General features: G+C 36.9%; 1 protein-coding gene and 1 long non-coding RNA gene across 9 annotated transcripts in view; one reads left to right on the forward strand and one right to left on the reverse strand.

Annotated features, from left to right (window-relative positions):
• The window catches only part of LOC106033922 (uncharacterized), a 291,778-nt gene that overhangs the window by 111,672 nt on the left and 162,061 nt on the right, over positions 1-18,045 (forward strand). For 3 of the 4 annotated variants that reach the window (XR_010831804.1, XR_010831802.1, XR_010831803.1), the window contains exon 3: positions 10,373-10,478. This is a non-coding gene — a long non-coding RNA (uncharacterized lncRNA). Of the gene's footprint in view, positions 1-7,379; positions 7,909-10,372; positions 10,479-18,045 lie in introns of those variants that run through there. The other variant, XR_010831805.1, reaches the window with a different exon arrangement.
• Positions 1-18,045, reverse strand: part of SYT9 (synaptotagmin 9) — a 70,100-nt gene that overhangs the window by 37,084 nt on the left and 14,971 nt on the right. For all 5 annotated transcript variants that reach the window (XR_010831799.1, XR_010831798.1, XM_066997915.1 and 2 more), the window contains exon 2: positions 704-1,055. Coding sequence is in view for 3 of the 5 variants with exons in the window: in XM_066997915.1 (XP_066854016.1) it covers positions 704-1,055 (352 nt within the window). In the remaining 2 variants the exon portion in view is untranslated. The remainder of the gene's footprint in view (positions 1-703; positions 1,056-18,045) is intronic.

Consider the following 18,045-nt stretch of genomic DNA (forward strand, 5'->3'; position numbering starts at 1 on the left):
AGGCAAGAGTCTTGGCAAAAATTGCCCTCTCAGATGACAAGAAAAGAGGCTTAGTAAGTAAAAATTGGGCTAGGGCTGTACCTTCTCCAGCTAAAGTGCATCTGCTTTGACTCAAGAATTTACTCACTGGCTCTTCATGCGCAGATCCTTTTTCTTACTGTGTGAAGCATAACACACCCTCACCCTCCTTCTTTCCTGTTCCTTCTTGTGCTGGTTCTCCAGTTCCTCTGGAGCCTTTATTGACTTTTGTTCAGTCACTTTTCCCCCCACAGTCATTATTGTGGCTAAAACCTATGATTTTTAATTCTATTTCTAACTCTTGAAAGTGTTTCATTAGGTTGCCCTACTTTTCTTCTTTAGCTATTTTAAAAGTCTTTGAGGAGATATTACTGAGTGCTCAGTATCACTGCTAAGTACAAATGGATATTCTTTACAAGCTAGATCTAGGGTGTTCATGCTTTTCCAACTTCTGAGGGGAAAGGCACAAATGAGTTAGTAGTTGTTAGAAAGTTGGAATACCATTGTTATCCTATCCTTTTAATCTAAGAGGTTTGTGTGCCTGAATAACTTTTATGTAATTTTTTAAAAGAACGTGTCAAGTAAATTATGCATTTGTAATAGAGTGGCGTAGTAGATAATCAAGCTGTACTATTTGGGCTGTATCTGTATTGGTTGACACCAGAGATAAGTTGGAGTTACTGACCGAGCAGAAGAGGTTGGTTCAGTGATCTGACGATGCATTCGCGCATTGTGTATGCAGTTCTCCTTCGTTCCAGTTTGAGCATCTAACGGAATATCAGGGGAGGTGTGGCTGATCTTCATGGAGGACTCTGGATAGGTTGTCGGCTGACCCAGAAAATCTTCACTGTATTCATGGTCATTGGTCTCTGTATCTGTGTAGTTCAGGGATTCCTGTTTGTTGTCTTTGTTCCCAAATGGCAGGCCACGCTCTCGCCAAGGGATCCAACAAAGCTTCCAGGACACGAACAGGGACACACCAAAGAGAGCAAGACCACAGGCTGTGACAACTAAGGAGAGCAAGCTTACTGAGATATCTGCAAACAAGAAAAACACATGCATGTCAGATCTGTAGTATTTTCTGTTTGCAACTCTGCATCTCCAAGGCATACAATATGGGAGGTAAACATCTCTAGGTAGCAGAGCTACAGAAATTAAATTCTGGTCCCTGCAACAGTCATATAATAGGAGCACATTAAATGTTCTATTCTTTTTTAAATCTTTTCCCCCAAGGGGAAAACAAACAAACAAACAAACAAACAAATGAACAAAAAACTAGCCAACCTTGTTTGGACTTCAGTGTAAGGTTCATTTTGATAGAACTTAGTTTATATTTTCCCTCCAAAAGCCAGGTGAGATGAAGGGTCTTTCTAAGTATGAAAAAGGCTGCCTGCTTTGTCACTTTATTTTCTACTGGTGAAAGAGCAATGCCTGCAGTACTTTTTTTCTCTTTATTTTCCTTTTGAATAGTGAAATTCCCTTCATCTTCTTTATGAGATCTTACTACCATCTCTTCTAGAGGCTGTATTATACTTACATAACCATAAATGTTTGCGTGTATGCATGTACATATGTGATATGAATTTTTTTTAGGTCTTTGAAGTATCTTGTTTTATTAGTTTAATTCTTTTCTTTCTAATCTTAGACTCATTCTTACCTTCACAGATTATTTTTGACTATCAGTACATGTCCTGCTGTTCATCATTTAGTTTAGGGTACTAATCTCTTTTCAAAACTGAGATATTTATTTTTTTTTATTTTCTTTTAACTCCAAAGGCTCTTTGTTCTGTTGCTAAACTTCTGATATAAAAGGAGTGTAGAGGTGACTTTTTCTTCCTTCCCCCTCCCCCCCCCCCCCCCCCCCCTTTCTTAGCATTATCCTACACCATAATCATATCAACACAAATAAGTTGCAACTAGGAGAGGCTTTTCTCTGTTTTGCTTTGTTTTAAGTTGCACATTGGGAAAATGACTCAGTGGAACAGCTGTTTTTATGGTTACAGTGTTTTTGAAATTAGTTTCTCTGTGGATTACATAATCGATCATGCCTGAAACACAATTAGTAAGAATTCTGTTTTACTGCCTCAAATTATAAACAACCTTATCGAAGCAATTTTTCACAGTGCTTGTAGGTTGAGAATGTCAAGAGCTAGCCTAGATTTTAAAACGGTGGCATGAGGTTGAATGGTTGCTCCTAGCAGGACAATTATTTAAGAATGACAATTCAGGTGAAACAGCCTCAGTCAATCTGAACAAAGAATATTTAAAAAAAAAAAGTGGAAAAGTCAATAGCTTCAGCCCCTGCTGCAAGTTTCATTCTGACTCGCCAGACAGATTAAATTTCCATGGAGCAGGGAGTGACACTACAATCAGTTTCACACAGGAGCTGTCCAGTTTATTTTGCATGCTGAAAACCAATTTTAAACAATTTTAGCCAGCACGGCCCTTTCTGTCCTTCTCCCAGTTATATGAAGGCAAAACTCATTAACAGTAGGAACAGTACAGCACCTGCCTGGAATTATAGCAAAGAGTCTCAGAGCTGAAATTAATTAAAGAAATTCCTCCCATGCATAAAAGGCAATGTGGAAGAAAGAATGGTGGTTCGTGATGTTTTTGGAATATTTATTGGTAAACACGTCTGGCAGTGAAGGCAGACAACCTTTCCATATGATTACAAAGCCGATGAACTGGGATGCAGTAGTGATGGAGGACCTTCAGAATAAAGCAATTCGTCTTGGATTCTCCGGAGGAGAAGGAAGAAATACATCAGAGGTCTGCAAAAAGGTCACTTTTTCAAAGAACTGATTTGTGTAAATGATCCAGCATTGAAGGAAATGAGAAATTGGGAGTTGCCAGAACCAGCCAGAAGATTACAAGGTGAGAACTGAACTCTACAACCTGCTCAGTGCCAAGGATGTGTGAAGGTGAGGAACAATGTGAAAGGCAGACTACCAGTTCCCTACCTTGAGGATGACTTTAGCAGAGGACACAGTCATCTAAAGAACTGCTTTCATGAGGAAAAAATACATAATAGCAATATGAACTACATTTAATTTGGAGAGTTTGAAAAACTTCAGTAATATACACCTGCATTTAATAACGTAACACCGAGAACCCTCATCTCATGACTTTCAGAGAAGCCGGGCAATAAACAGCTTAGGTAACTTGCCAAGCTGCTGAATAAGAAGCGACAATTTTTCATCATCTTGATTTTATTTCTTTCTGAATCCTTAGGAACCATTTCTTGTGTGCATTTTTTATTTCTGTGGGTGGAACAGGGACAATCACGTACCTGTCTTCCTTCTATGAAAGACCATGGAGCTAAAGGGCAGTTCTCTAAGCTGTAACCTTTCACTGGCCAGTAATTTTCAGATATTGACCACCTGTCTGGCACATTTCAGCAGCTTTTCCACTTAAAATATTTGGTCTGCGTTAATGCAAATCTCCTTGGCAACTTAGCTGGCATATAAAAGTAATCTGCTAGAGTTTGTAAGTGACAAAAAATATCTTTACTGATCTAATAGCTGGCCGAGTGAGCTGCAGGTGTTAGCATTCCAGTGATTCTTAAAGACAGAGTTCAAAGGAGTTGTATCTTGTATTTTTCTTTCTGATATCTAGTGGTAGTATCTACCGAAAAGGAATTATATTATGTTGTTCCTCCTGTAAAAACTAAAGCTTCTGTTTTATAAGAAACAAAAATACAAACAAGACAATAAAAAGAAAATTTGTCATGACTGTGTATACACAACTATAGTAAGTTCTGTCCAGGTTCCCATGCCTCCAACTTGCTGCTTTTGGTTATTTTCTTATTCTCTCTGAATACATACTTTGCACAGTTGATATGTAAAATTGCTATATACATATGGTCTTGTAATATCCAGCAAAAAGTAATTAGAATAATCCGGGAGGGGAAAAAAAAAAAAAAGAAACAAAAGAGATGACACCAGTTTTAAAGATGCCAAGCTGGACTGTTAAGTACTCTGTGTGGAACATGGCATGGAGTTGGCTTAAATGGCTCTATTTCATCTTATTGTACAGAATCAACTTGTGTGCTACATTTGCAGGACAGAAAATGTAGCTGGAGAGAAATAATATAAGATTTTCTAAAAGCCATTTGAAATTTGAGACATGCTTGTAACTTGTTAGGTATAACGGGAAGCTGGTGATTTGCTGAGTGGGAAAGAAATATATGAGGTATATATGTTTATACTCTAAATTCGTATGACTGTCAGGCCTGTTAAGTCCTTCATATTGCAATAACTGAGTAGTTTTACTTTGTGACAGTACCAGTTCCCATGACTCCAGTCAAGAACTGTAATGCACATTTCTACCCAACCACATTCTCTGCGACTTCTTGGGATATGTTAAATAGAATCAGATGAATTATTTGCTTGGAATAAATAATACGATACATTTAGACCTTTTTTTTTTTTTTTTCTTTTTTTCTTTCCCACGTAGGATCATTCAGAAAGTTAACTGAGTTGCTAACTAATAATTTGCAACTATTGATCCTGTTCTTTTAGGAGACAGAAAATATTAGTGCCTGGGGTTATGGAAGAATTTAACTTCTTATCTAGTCATAGAAAGTGATTGGTCACGTTTGGAAAGTATTGTTTGTGTTCTCTTATTGGCAGAACGAAAGGTTTTAATAGAGAAATGAATGATGAAGAATGAATAAAGAACAACCCTGTTTTCTAGTAGGAATTTTTGGACAAATTGTATGTGTTAAAAATTATGAAAATGTCAGGATTTGCAGAAAATTTTCATGAATAAATCATTAGAGAACACATTAATCTTGACTGTTACGCCCCTATGAATAATAATAAAGTGAAATTGCCATTTATTTCTGCCTTAGATAGCCAGAAGCAGGAAGTACCCAGGTTACATAAGACGAGCAAACAGCTTATTTGAACCATGCCAATAAGCTTAAAATTCCATTATAGTCCTTGAAAGACCAACAAGTTGCAATAAATACTAAAGAACCATTTGAGAGCGCTAAAAGAAATGACACACAAGCATTTCATTTCCCACTTGTATAAAACCGTACAGTAATATTGTGTGAAGTGCTCAAAAAAAAAAAAGTTATGGAGATGTGTTAACAATATAAACACAAAAAGAAGTAGCAACAGTTTCTGCAATTTTTTAACAAATTCCTTTGAACTCTGATCGCCCTTAGGTCACAATCTTTCCAGGGGGAAAAAAAGTACTTACCAAGTGCCTCATTAAATGACATTTTTTTTTTCCTGGAAAAATTTGTAGAATTAAATAATATGATTGTATTTTCACAGAACTAGCCATAATGACGAATAGGAGTTTGAGTGGCTTAGGTAGTTGTAGAACAAGATATGTACATAAATTTTTTTCTAGCATCCATTTTCTTTTCTCTAGGAAACACTGAAATTCATATACCATTTCATCTTTGACTACTTGTCCCTTGCATTTTCTCATCCACAGTGGAAACCATTAGCCTCTCTAATTTGGAATAAGCTAAAAAAAAGTCTGTCTATTTTTGAACCTTACTTTTTTTTTTTTTGGAGGGGGGTAGGAAATAAATATATAAAGAATAAGAGGAGAATATTACTCTTCTGGGTAATTTATGTAAAATAAAAGTGCACACTTTTCTTTAAAATCAGATTACTCAGAATGAAAATAAAGTCAACCATTTTGTTAACTTTCCTTTTCAGAATCAACTGCTCTAAGCCTATATTATGGGAGTTTGGCACATCACAGTGGTTCAATATTTACAATCCTCGCTTTGCATTTAAGGAAGTGCCAAAATTCACATCATTTCTGTACACTGGCAGATCATAAAAAGGTTGCCAGAAGTGTTGGCACCTCACAATGGATTTCAGGAAAGCTGTCTGCATAGCTTGATATGGGTAAAGAGGAAACATTACTTATCTTGACCTTCATGAATCTAATGAGAAGTTTACAGCTGGTTTTAAGTTTGGATGGTCCTTATTTTTTTCCTGAATAACTGCACTCTCATCTTTACGTAATATGTAGAATGGAAAGATAGTTCAAAATACTCCAAGCTGCTCTGGCCAGGACTTTGTGTCAAGTGACTGTCCTGGACTCGTTGCACACTATTCTCTCTGAAAAGTAAACTATCACAAACCACTAGCATCTTTAGCTGATTATTTAGTCTGATTTATCTTTTAGCAGGAAGTTGTTGGCATAAAGGGAAATAAATACAGCTTTGAGAGCATTTATCCCTCCCAGATGAAGAGCCAGATGCACTGAAATGCTCACACTGGCTTTTTAGAAAACATTTCAGAGTATCATGGTGAATGTATTGTATCTGTTGTGCTTTGTAAACTTAGGATACCCATTTTATACAGTGAAGCTTTTGGGCCTGATCCATATGTATTAGGATATGATGATAATTTTATCAACTGGGATATTTACTACTTGGAAAAGCAGTGAATCAGTAATTTACTATTAGATCAAGTTTCCTATCAATTTATTATTAGGAATATACAGAATATATTAATTTTCAATCCTTACTCCTCTTCATCTCCAGAGAAAAAAAAGAAACAAATTTAGGGTGTCTACAGACTGCTACTAGTGGATAATTCTGGAAATCCAGTCTGTCTGGAATCCCGTCTTTCTAAACAGCAAATTCTCTAAGAGAAAACTGTAGAACAGATGTGAAAACAGAGAAATTAAGAGCAGCGACTGGAGAAAAACAAGAAAAATCTAAAGTGAAACAGTTTGTAAAATGTAACGGCCAAAGAGAATAGGATTAAGAAGCAGATTTGAACAACACATCATTCAGGCTGCTCTTCTGTTTTTTCATTCCTAGGAAGTGATCACTTTAATGTTGAGATGCTCTTGGAAGCTTTCCTAATTTTCATAAATCCAAAGGAAAATCTCAATATATTTTTTTAAATTTTTATTTATTTTTCTTTTCTCCAAAGCATATTGTTAAGAATGCATGCTTTGAGTAAGAACTGAACATATCTGTATTTCTGCTTCACTGACTGTAATTGTACACTCATGCAAGACATTCTTTATACTAAAATAAATCTGTAAAAAGGAATTAGTAGAAACAACTCTTTGAAGTTTTCTTATGAAGTAGACAATTTCATGTTGTAGTTACTCAGTTGTGAATGTAAAATTGAAACTGGACAACTTAAGGGCTTTTTCTTCTTGCCTTTAACTAGTTTTATGGAGAGGAAATCTGATATACTGTAATTATGATTAACAAGGCAAATATCATACAGTGCAGTAGTGAGAGATACCCACCCGTCCTGGATTATTGGCCCACACTGATCAGTATTTGTTACAGAGAGTAAAGCACTGGAGTATAAGCCTGCTGTCCCAGCGAGCATACCCAAACTATGCACTGGGTTATAGAAACGAACTCATTGAAGTTTTGACATTGGTAAGGGATGGTGGTGATCTTCCTGCCCCACAGTTACTTTCTGAGGATTGTCAATATTCTTACTCCGATCATGCAGGAGGTGCCCAAACATGAGGCTTTCTTGCTGATCAGTACGCTGGCAGGCAGCTTGTTCTGTACTATAGCTGGCTGTATGGATGAACTCGGGCTTTACCCTCTCTACTGCTGCTGATCTAAACATTTTTAAAAGTTGCAATAGCTAAAAACAAAAATAAAATTTGGAAAATAAAAAATCAGAACAGTGTGTTTCAGCATTCATTTACTGTCCTATCAGTGAAGTAACCACAGGATTGCTGCTCTCTGAATTCTAGACATTAGTGTGAGCTCACAGAGGTGATGTGAACTGTTGCCAGGGACTGTTGAAGATGAATATATCAACATGCCCCTAAGTTCCTTGACTAAAACTGGGCAGAGTTATACCTGGAGAAATGTGGCCATACCACAGAACTGAAGGGGCACGGTAAATCAATCAGTTACTCTGAAAGGTCAGATGTTACTGAGAACTCATTGGATTCAGGGGGAAAACAAATCTTTTGAGGGGGACAGATGGGGGACAAAGGACAAAGATAACAGCTAGATATAATCTTACATATTGTTAACTGTGTCCACCCCTTGTGCCTTCCTGCCAAAAATACCCATCGCTGTTTTCTCTAGAAAAAAACAGATTAGGATAATATATAAATGCCCAAGAACAGTGTCTATAACTAGCTCATTAAGGCTAGACATTCTGGCAGCTGTCAAGATTAAGATGTTTCAGCTTTCATGGATAAACAGCTTGTTTTTGCCCTCACACCTGCACGTGAAAAGGGGGACATTGCTTAACAAACACAATCCTTCAGAAAGGACTGATCAGTCAGAAGTTAATTTGGTTTTCATTCATCTAGACATAAAGGTCAAGATACTAATGCTTCAAGATTTCAGAGTATTAATGTTGATTGTAACTTAACAGAATGCATTAATTTTGCATGAGGTTTCAAAAGCTGCAAGGGACCTCACAGTGCATTTAACCCCTAAGAAAAGCAGGAAGTGATTTTATTTTAGATATTTAAGAAACACTGTAAGTCTTTTCGCACAAAGAAGGAAACATCTTTGAAGGAAACACTTTTGAGCACCCAAGACTCTAAGGTTACTGGAAGAATCAATAGCTTTTATGTTTTATACAAAAAGTCATTTATAGCCATGACTGCATGTTCAACCCTATTTACCACTATCAAACACTGTGAAAAAGTGTGTTACTTCAATGTGCCTAAAAAATGTTCAGCAATTAAAAAATTAACACAATGTTTTAAAAGCGTTCCAAAAGTTTTGATCTTGTTCCCTCAATGGTAATGGGGGGGAGCAGTTCATACTTTTTCATACTCTTTTAAACACTGCAGCCTTAGGCAGGTGGCAACCACACCAGTTTACGTTGTTTCATATGTTCAAAGGCTTCTCCTTTGCTTTCTTTTCTCCCTCACTCCATCCCTCTCCTCTGATACACTCATGCGTGCATCCTAAGCATGAGATATATCAGCTGAGTGGATATATCTACTCATACCCACATATATCCACATATCCACTCTATGAGTGGAAAACTAAGTCTGAAGTTAAGTGTATATTAAATTCATAGAAAGCAGCCACTGACATAAGGTTAATAAATGATGTTGCTTCTAGGGCTTTGGTGTTTAAGAAAAAAGTTACTAAATTCTGATGAGTAAAATAGATACTGATGGTGACGACTCTCGGATCTGTAAAACTGGAACCACAGTTTTCTTCTGTGACCTTGCTCCTTTTTGACTGAGTTGTGATGAGTTGTGTGAGAAAAATCTACTAAATGCAAACTGTTCTCAGTGGTCATTCAGGTGGGAAAAGGTCATCACTGATGACACATCATAGTGACCTCAGAAATCCAAAAAGAAATCTCCTGTGCACCCTGAGCTTGACTAGCAGCTAGATGCAGGCTTAGAGTATTCCCAGGAGTGTGGACATCCAGGATTGATTAAGATAAGGTCTCTTCTGACACCTTTCTTGTCAAAATCTTCAGAGTACCAATTTGATGCAAAATGTGTTCATCATTACTATTTGTCAACTAACGGTACACCTCCTGCCCTCTTGCTTGATGACAAGAAGGTCCACTGAAAATAAATATATTCCTCTAGTAATTTCAAATATGATACAAATTTGAAAAGAAATGCAAATCTAGATTTTTAAGAGAGAAATTTCATTTAAGAGAGTTTTAAGAGAAATCTGCAAGCTACTGTTTTTTTCAGATTTTCTGTCTTAACAGCTTAGGGACCTTATATATCTGCAGGACATTCATGAGCATGCAGAGTTGTGTGCTGCTTTGTGTGCATGTCATTCATAATCTCTGAAAGTTACATTTATGCACACAGGAGAATTTTTCGGCCCACGACTTGCAACACTGATGATGTTTTGTTCATGGTACTCAAGAAGATGATAATGCTGTAGCATGCTTTTTTTTTTTTTTTTTTAATGTCTCTCTGAAGAGTCATTTTAAAAGTCAACATTTGGATAACACCAAAACCCATTTATTTTAATGGGGGAAAATAATTTCTTTATTTGTGTACAGACATCTTTCTGTTAACTGTAAATGTACTTATCCGACACAGCTAGAATAACATCTTTCTAACAGACAGCTGCAGAATAAAATGGAAACAGGTTAAATTCCATTCTGGATATCACCAGAAACTATATTCTTGCTTCTTTCCACACCTGAGTGTGAAACACACATCTCCCTGACACTGGTTCAGCTTACCCAAGATCTGAAATTTCTTAATTTCTTCAAAAAGAACCTGTTGCTCCAACTCACTGTATTCTGACACCTTAAATAGTACAAGTCCTGTAGGGATTCCATTGACAGTGGCCACTTCAGGCTTTCTACTGATAAAAAGATTAAAAAAAAAAAAAAGTGCAGACTGTAATTATACCTGTATTCTGTATTTGCTCCAGGTCTCAGCTCAAGAAAACTCCTGAACCACTACTGCTATGTCCCATGCAGACTAACCTAGACACGCCTTAGCTGCAAGATGTGTACCACCTGCTGAGATACAGTAAGGTACTGCTTTTTAAACACTTACCAATTGTGAGCTGCTGCTGTTTGACTCATACTAATGCTCATTTGTGTGCTGCTGTCCTTTCCATCTTCCATTTCTTCCATTTAGCACAGAATGGTGCTTTACAGTGACCTTCGATTTATTTATTTATTTGGGTAATGGATCAGAGGAAAAAAGGTCTACTGCAGCTCAGAGGAAGTTCTGGAGGTGGTTACTTCCCAGATGCAACCCGTGTTTCACTTTTAGTGCTCCTTCTCATTCGCACTGGTAAATAAGTCAGGACTGCACAGATGTTAGACATCCGTGGCTTATGGGAACCTTTTTGATTCCACAGTGGCAGAGAAGAGCACTAATGCGGTCAGTCCTAGTTTAAGATATTTTTTTCTATTGTTCCCCTACCTCTTATCTGTTATCCCCTACTGTTTCCTGCTATTCTCTCCACTCTCCCTGTGAGAAAGAGCTCAGGTGTGTCTAAGCTGGTTGCTGCTCTGTGACAGTGGGAATGCATGTTCACTGCCCTCCTGAACTCAGCATCCTCTCCCCCTAGGCAAACTGTCATTTATCAAAAACTTTATTAGCTTGCAGATACTATGATTACCAGTTAGTTTGCAGTTAGTGTGAATTGGGAAAGAGCTGTTCTGCTTTGTCAGTATGATTCTTCTGAAGGCATTGATGACCCCGCAGTTCTGGTTATGAAAGGCAGAAATACAAAACTTCTCTAAGTACCATTCATTTATCTTATCTTTCTGAAGCTTGATTAAACTCTGGAAGAATAGAACATACTTCTCTTTGAAAGCAGTGTGTTCAGAGAACAAGAACTGTCTCACTAAAATGCCCCTGCTCCAGATCTTTGTCCTGAATTCCCAAAGACTTCAGAGCTTTGCAATAGTAAGCTTTCTGAACGACAATTATAACAACCTTTATTTTGGCACTCCGCACCAAGTATACTGGATATAAACTCCAGTAACCAGACTATCAGGAAAAGAGCTTTTTGGTTTTTACGAACCATGCAAAGCCATACAATGTAGAAAAAGGCAGTACTGCTAAATAAGTTTGTCATGTTTCTGGAATCAGTACATTTACAGAGCTTACTCAAAGCAGTTCAGAGTTATGCTGTGGGTATACTGCTTCTCAACCTAAGGCTACTGCTAGAGCTGTTGGCTCAGGTATTTTTTCAGGGAAGAAGTTTATTAGACATTGGGCTGATTCAAATCTTCTCTAATATAAACAACCCTATTTTAAATCTGTATTTTAGAGGTAGTTTTTGTTATTTACAGTGGATTCTTAACATAAGAAAGAAAACAGTTTGCTCATTAAATGCTGAAGTGATATTTTACTGTGTTACTTTTGGAGGATCTTCTCTTATGATTGTTCTTTCATATAACACCAAAATACGTTATTTAGGTGCTCTCCCGTATCATTTTATTGAGGAAAATAGTTGATTATTTTTTTTCAGTTTTTCAACTTAATACTTCCTTGTTTTGTAATGGAATGAAAATCTTAAGCACTTAAGAAAAATCTACAACTATACAACATTCTTAAATTTATTTATGAAGAAATAATAAGAGCTCAAAAGATGCAAATATCAGGAAAACATAAAATGAATTTGACAGTCATTCCAGTCAAAGAGGAACTGCACACTAAAAATCATACATTTCTGCCCCCCAAAGAAATCTTTAACCCTTGTTGGTACAAAAATAAATGAAAATGAGATTTTGACATTAACTAGAGCAAGGGGAATCACTGATGTCATTTACTCATGAATCAATTTCTATATTCTGACTGTTCTACAAAAAAAGTGGGAAATAAATTAGACTAAAAAATGAAAGAAGTTTGTAGTTTATTAACCTCTTGACTGTCCTAAGAATGTGCTTTGAATGCTGCACTGAAGTCATATGTGTACAGTTTTTAACATGTCCTTATTAGAATAGACAGAATAAATGGAAATAGGTAATTGAATTTCTTTCAGCTTATAGAATGCATGCAGACACATGTCTTTGTGAATTAAAATTACTAACTTCTCAGTTTTTATGGAAAATTTCCTCACTCTGTAAATAACCTTAGGTAAAATATCAAATGACAGCTTTCTGTCTTTAACTAAGTATTAGTTTTGTCATTGCTGTTGGATAAGTATTTTTTTTTAATCAAGGATTGTCCTTGACATTTGCTAGAAAGAATCAGAATTTTGCATGTGTTTTCTCCAAGCATCTGAACATACATAGTTAAAGCCATTGGGAGTAAATCTGGATCTGACACATGTTAATGGAATGTAAACAGAGCAACAAAATTGTCTAGAAACCCTAATGGTTATTTGAAGAATTGTTTTTAGTGTTTTTCTACCCACATTACCATGTAGCTGGTAGAACAAAGCTGTTAAATTATTACAATGATTAAGCTGTTTATCACTAAATAGCTTTTCTTCCTCATTCTGTAAATGTCAGAGTTACTGAAATGTCTTCTTACAAATGAGCAATAGAAATCAAGAAGCAGAACAGTTGTCCAAGGTAAATTAGGTGAATCAGTCAAAAAATTGACAAGTGGGACCGGGATCTTCTCACTTCTGATTTTGAATCTAGCAATTTTCCAGTTGCTTCTAGTAAAACAGTGTGAAACTAAATAGAAAGGGATGCACAAAGTTTAATAAACAGTGCTTAGCACACAAGAGGGATTATGACCAGTAAACAGATGGTATGTCTTTTCCAAATAATCTTGTTATAAATGAGTTAAATAATTGAGTTCTGAGAAAGCTGTCATCTCTGCAAACGCACCTGCCTTCTGTTAGACAGTAGGCATATTGGCACCACATGTAGCGTACGACTCACAAAATGAACACATTTTGAAGAAAAAAAGTGGTACAGGTTACTGGGAAGCTGTGTCAGGAACTCTGCAGCAGAAAGCGATTGCTTAGTGTAAATTCTTAAGCTGAAAATAAAAGATACTTGATAGATCCCAAGAAGCCTAAAATACCACAGAAAGTGTTTATGATCAACATCTGTAATCAAAAAATAAAATAAATAAATGCTAGAAGATCCAAGCAGAAAATCTAAGCAATGGTATTCACCAACAATCCTATATTATTCCTACAGTAAAGATTTATAAGAGTCTGCCATACTCCATGCAGTACACCCCATCTTAGCAGGGCACATTCATGTGCGTGGAACTGCAGCCAAGTTAGCAGCCTCCTCTACCTTAGAATTTTGTACCTTTCAATCTTGCTATGTTTTCTTCTAAAGCAAACTCTGCAGTAATCTTTTATTTTCAACACACTATTTTACGTATTTATGTAAGAACTTTAATCTGATAATTAATTGAATGGAAAATATCAAAATAGTTAACTAAAATAAACGCAAGCTCCAAGATGTTTGAATGTGCTAAAAATCTGCCCATGATATTTAGGTTTGTTTTTCCACTTGCAGTAGGTGAAACTAATATGAAGCAAATAACCTCCGTTTCCATCCTGCATTTTGATAGAATATATTTCTAATATTTTATATGTACCATTATTGTCATTATTTGTCATACTCAGACCCTTGGAGAGATTTTGTGACTGGTGCTTGCAGTAAAGAGAATGTAGACTGGCTGTACTGGATTTGCATTTTCTTTAATTAAGTGAATTTGGCTAGATCTGTATCTTATCTCCTGGAATAATTTTCTCCAGAAAATTAGGACAGCTAGTTTCTTAATACAAGGAACTAGAGTATCCTCTGCTTTACAAAAGACGGCAAGCCAATGTTTATGATTAGCTGTTCCTTGAACAACCCCACTAGGAAATGAAAGGAGCAGGTGCTGTCAGTCTGAACTGTAAAATCAGACCAGTGCTCCAAAGTACAAATCCTTGGCAGTACCAGGAGACAATGTAGCTCCCCCTTCCTGGGAAGGAGATTCTTGCACATTCCTTTCCTTTGTCTGTAGGAAGGGCTTCACTGTTTTGCTGTCCTAGAGTGCTTCTTGGCAAAGCTTTTCCTTTTATTGAGGTTTCTAGACAGACCGTGTTCATTTTGGAGCTTTGGCTGTTTAAATAGAAGATATTGCCAGGCTAAACTGGCAGATGAATTCATGTATGCGGTTCAGTGCTTCTTCCGTCTTTTAACATTGAGTATGCGGAGGAAATACATTCCTTTCAAGAGCTGCTGTACAGTTCCATATGCAGGAAAAAAATTGCCCCTTCCTACAGACAGCATGAACAATTTGTTTCAGCATCCATAGCCCTAGTCTTCCTACATTATACAGGAGATGCCCCCATGAGCAATTTAGCATTGGGACGGGAAAGGAGAAGGATTCTTTTTGGTGCAGATTTGCCTTATGTTTATACCTGGACTCTGGCAGTACTCAATTGAGTGAGACACACCACCGATGGGTGTGTTTGCGGTCTCTTTCACTCTGTTGGGACCATGGGTGCAGCTAGGCTCCAGCCCGTGGCCCTGGGGATGCAGGTTCCTGCCGCAGCCCCAGCTCTAGGCTCACCTGACGCGTGCCTGGGACTGGCCACTGCTCCAAACGTCTCTGCACACTGGGGACACTCGGTCCTGTAACCACAGTGGTGTGCAGTGCATCAGACTCCTCGCTTGGGGCCACACAAAGTTGATAATGTTGATTTATCTGCAACGTCTTTACACACAAGTTATTCTCCCTGAAGGTAGTGAGGTTTGCAATACAGGAGGACTATGAGTTTGGAACATGAACTACGTTAAAGTCTTCATATTGTTCTGCTCTGAAAAAAAAAAACCAACACCAAACACCTCACCACAAAGATCGCCTTGTTTTGAATTGTATTTTTCTAAGCAATTAACTCCCTGCTTTTGAGATCCAAATAACAAAATAATAATGTATTGTACACTTCAGAATAAATACACTATAGCAATTACAGTTAATTGCATATGAGATTCTCAATGAGACCTTGGATAAAACAGAGGTGACAAGCAATTTAGCAGACTGTACTTTCAGTGCCAAAATCAATTAAGACATTCTAAATCCTGTAAACATTAATAGTAATTAGTAAGCTGTATGTCACTGTGTGTCTTTGACTGATGTCCAGCATGTTCAGCCTTGTGTTTAGCTACAGGGAAGACTTACTAGCAAGTATTTTAACAGACAGTCTACAGCACACATTTATTGAGAGAGAACAAAATATCTGCATTTATATGTGCTGCTGCTGGTGCCAGGGGCTCGAGACTATTTAGGCCAGCCTCTGGATGTCACTGATAGCATAAATACTGAATAATAATTAATTACTAGGCAATACTAACCAAACCCAAATGAGTTTGGATATGAAGCAGCATTCCTAGCACTGAGCATATTATACAGTTTGGCTCACTATTAGGTGACGTTAGTAGCAGTGGATTAGAAATCCCTTTGGGGTTTTTCTGCAGTGGAATAACACCAGTTGCAGAGTATCTTACTTCTTCTGAAACATGATTTCAAATGTATTAGGTTCACTCAAGCAATGAATAAAAAAAAAAAAAAAAAGGAAAAAAGAGTATAAATAACCTTACCACAGAGAACAATAGTCATCATGGTATACAGCATAGCTTTCTTAAAGACTAGTTCAACTATAATCTTTCTGCAGTAGCCAGACGCCTTGATATACCCTCCGTGTTATATGCCAGTCTCTCCAGGTGGGGGTACATAAACAACTGGGCTGTAGAGAAGGCACAACCAACTTTGCAGCATTCTTCTCACAGACTCATGGCTATTCTTCCTCGTGCCAAGGGGAATCTGTAAGTGTGGCAGGAGAGTGACCGCTCTCCTCAGTACCGTCTCAGAATTACAGAGTGCAAAGAAGAAACTACTGTTGGCAGCCTGTTCTTCCCAAAATTTGTAATACCACAGTTGTGGGGTACTTGAGAAAACAGTGTGGAAACATTAAGCCACTGCTTTCATATCTTCCATCCTCCCCCCAAAATTGCTCTGTGGGATTGCTCTTCAATCTGGGGAATTCCTTGGTTTTTAAGAACTCCAAGAATTCCGCTTCTTCCAAGTTGAGAAAATCAGATGTACATAACAGAGTTAACTGATGATAAATTTCTGGCTACTGTTTTTTCAACCTCTTGTCTATGAACATAGTTAGGTTTTGCCCAGAAAAAAATACAACTAATAAATAGCAATGGGATTTTTTTCTCAGCTCCCCAGAGACAATTTCCTTGCTAACTGCAATGCTGATGATGGGATTTTCTAATTTTTCACTACTTCAGCTGAATGATGCTCAGATAATTTTTTTTTATTATTATTATTTTTTAACACATGGTCCTTTTTTCTATATAATTCAACATCCCTAGGTAAGGCATCCACCACTTCCCACTACTTACCCTGGCCCCAAATGGCCAAAAAAAAAAAAAAAATTAAATTAAAAAAAAATCATACTTCCTGTAACTTGATTGTATTATGAAAAAAATGTGCATAAAACTATATTACATGAACATTATTTTAAATCTCTTTAGAATCAGATTCTTGCAAAGATTCTGTAGTTGTGATTGTATTTCCTTTAAATTAATACTAATTCCCATCCTTGGGCTGACAGCAACCTGCTTTTGCCTTACTAATTTCCTGATGATTACCTTTCTTGCTGTAGATGTCTAATTTTTGCCAACAGTGTATTGCATTGCAGGGAAAAGTTGATCACACTTTTCTATTTTTGTGAATTGTGAATTTATTGTTATTAGCATAGTTTTATTATTCAAGTAAGACAAAAGGGAAGAAATGAAACAAAGAAGATGAGACCATTCAAATAGATCACTATAATACTAAGATCACAGAATCATAGAATGGTTTGATTTGGAAGTGACCTTAAAAATCACCTAGCTCCCACCTCAGAAAAGTAATTTGAACAAAAGACGTAATTTCCTATTTTATGCAACCACAAACTATAATGCTTGGATTTTAAAAAATACATGAAGGGCTTGTATATCAAGCTCTCAGTAAGTATCAGTTTCACTCATGTACGTTTCTTTGAAAATTTTCCTCTCAACGACTATTTTCAGTTAAAGTAGTACAACAGTCATGAGATGAGATTTAGTGCCTCTGTCTTAGCTAGTTTTGAAAGCTGATTTAGGGTAGAATTAAGTTGTGCCCCTGAATAGCATAAAATCAGATAAATGTAGGGGAAGGGAATCATTTTTGAATGACTAAAATGTGAAAATTAAGAAAACAGAAAACATTTTACTTGTAAGGCTAAGATTATTTTCACTTTAAAACCTGACAAAAAGGAAGAAAGAGAGAAAAGGAAAAGGAAGCAGCAGGGAAAAGGACCGTGTGCTTCAAAGAGCTGCTTGTTCCAAGTGTCTGGACTAGCGGAAGTTTGGCTGTCAGCAGGTTGCTCGGTAGTGTTGCAGAACTGAGACAGTTTCTCTAGAGGACTTTCACACAAGTGGTAGGTGGTTCATTTTAGGAGGTGCTTTAACATCAGGTATACTACAAAAATTCATAAACAGATATATATCCTTAATAACATGTAAATGGAGACAGTAAAAATACATTGCTTAATCCCCAACATGGGCAGGGTGGGTCAAACTGGACAAGGGGATGTTAAAAAGGCCTCTCTCCCTCCACAAAGCAGAGTTTGTATTGTGTGTT

Source organism: Anser cygnoides, chromosome 5, assembly GCF_040182565.1.
Source record: "Anser cygnoides isolate HZ-2024a breed goose chromosome 5, Taihu_goose_T2T_genome, whole genome shotgun sequence".
Classification (NCBI taxonomy): Eukaryota; Metazoa; Chordata; class Aves; order Anseriformes; family Anatidae; genus Anser; species Anser cygnoides.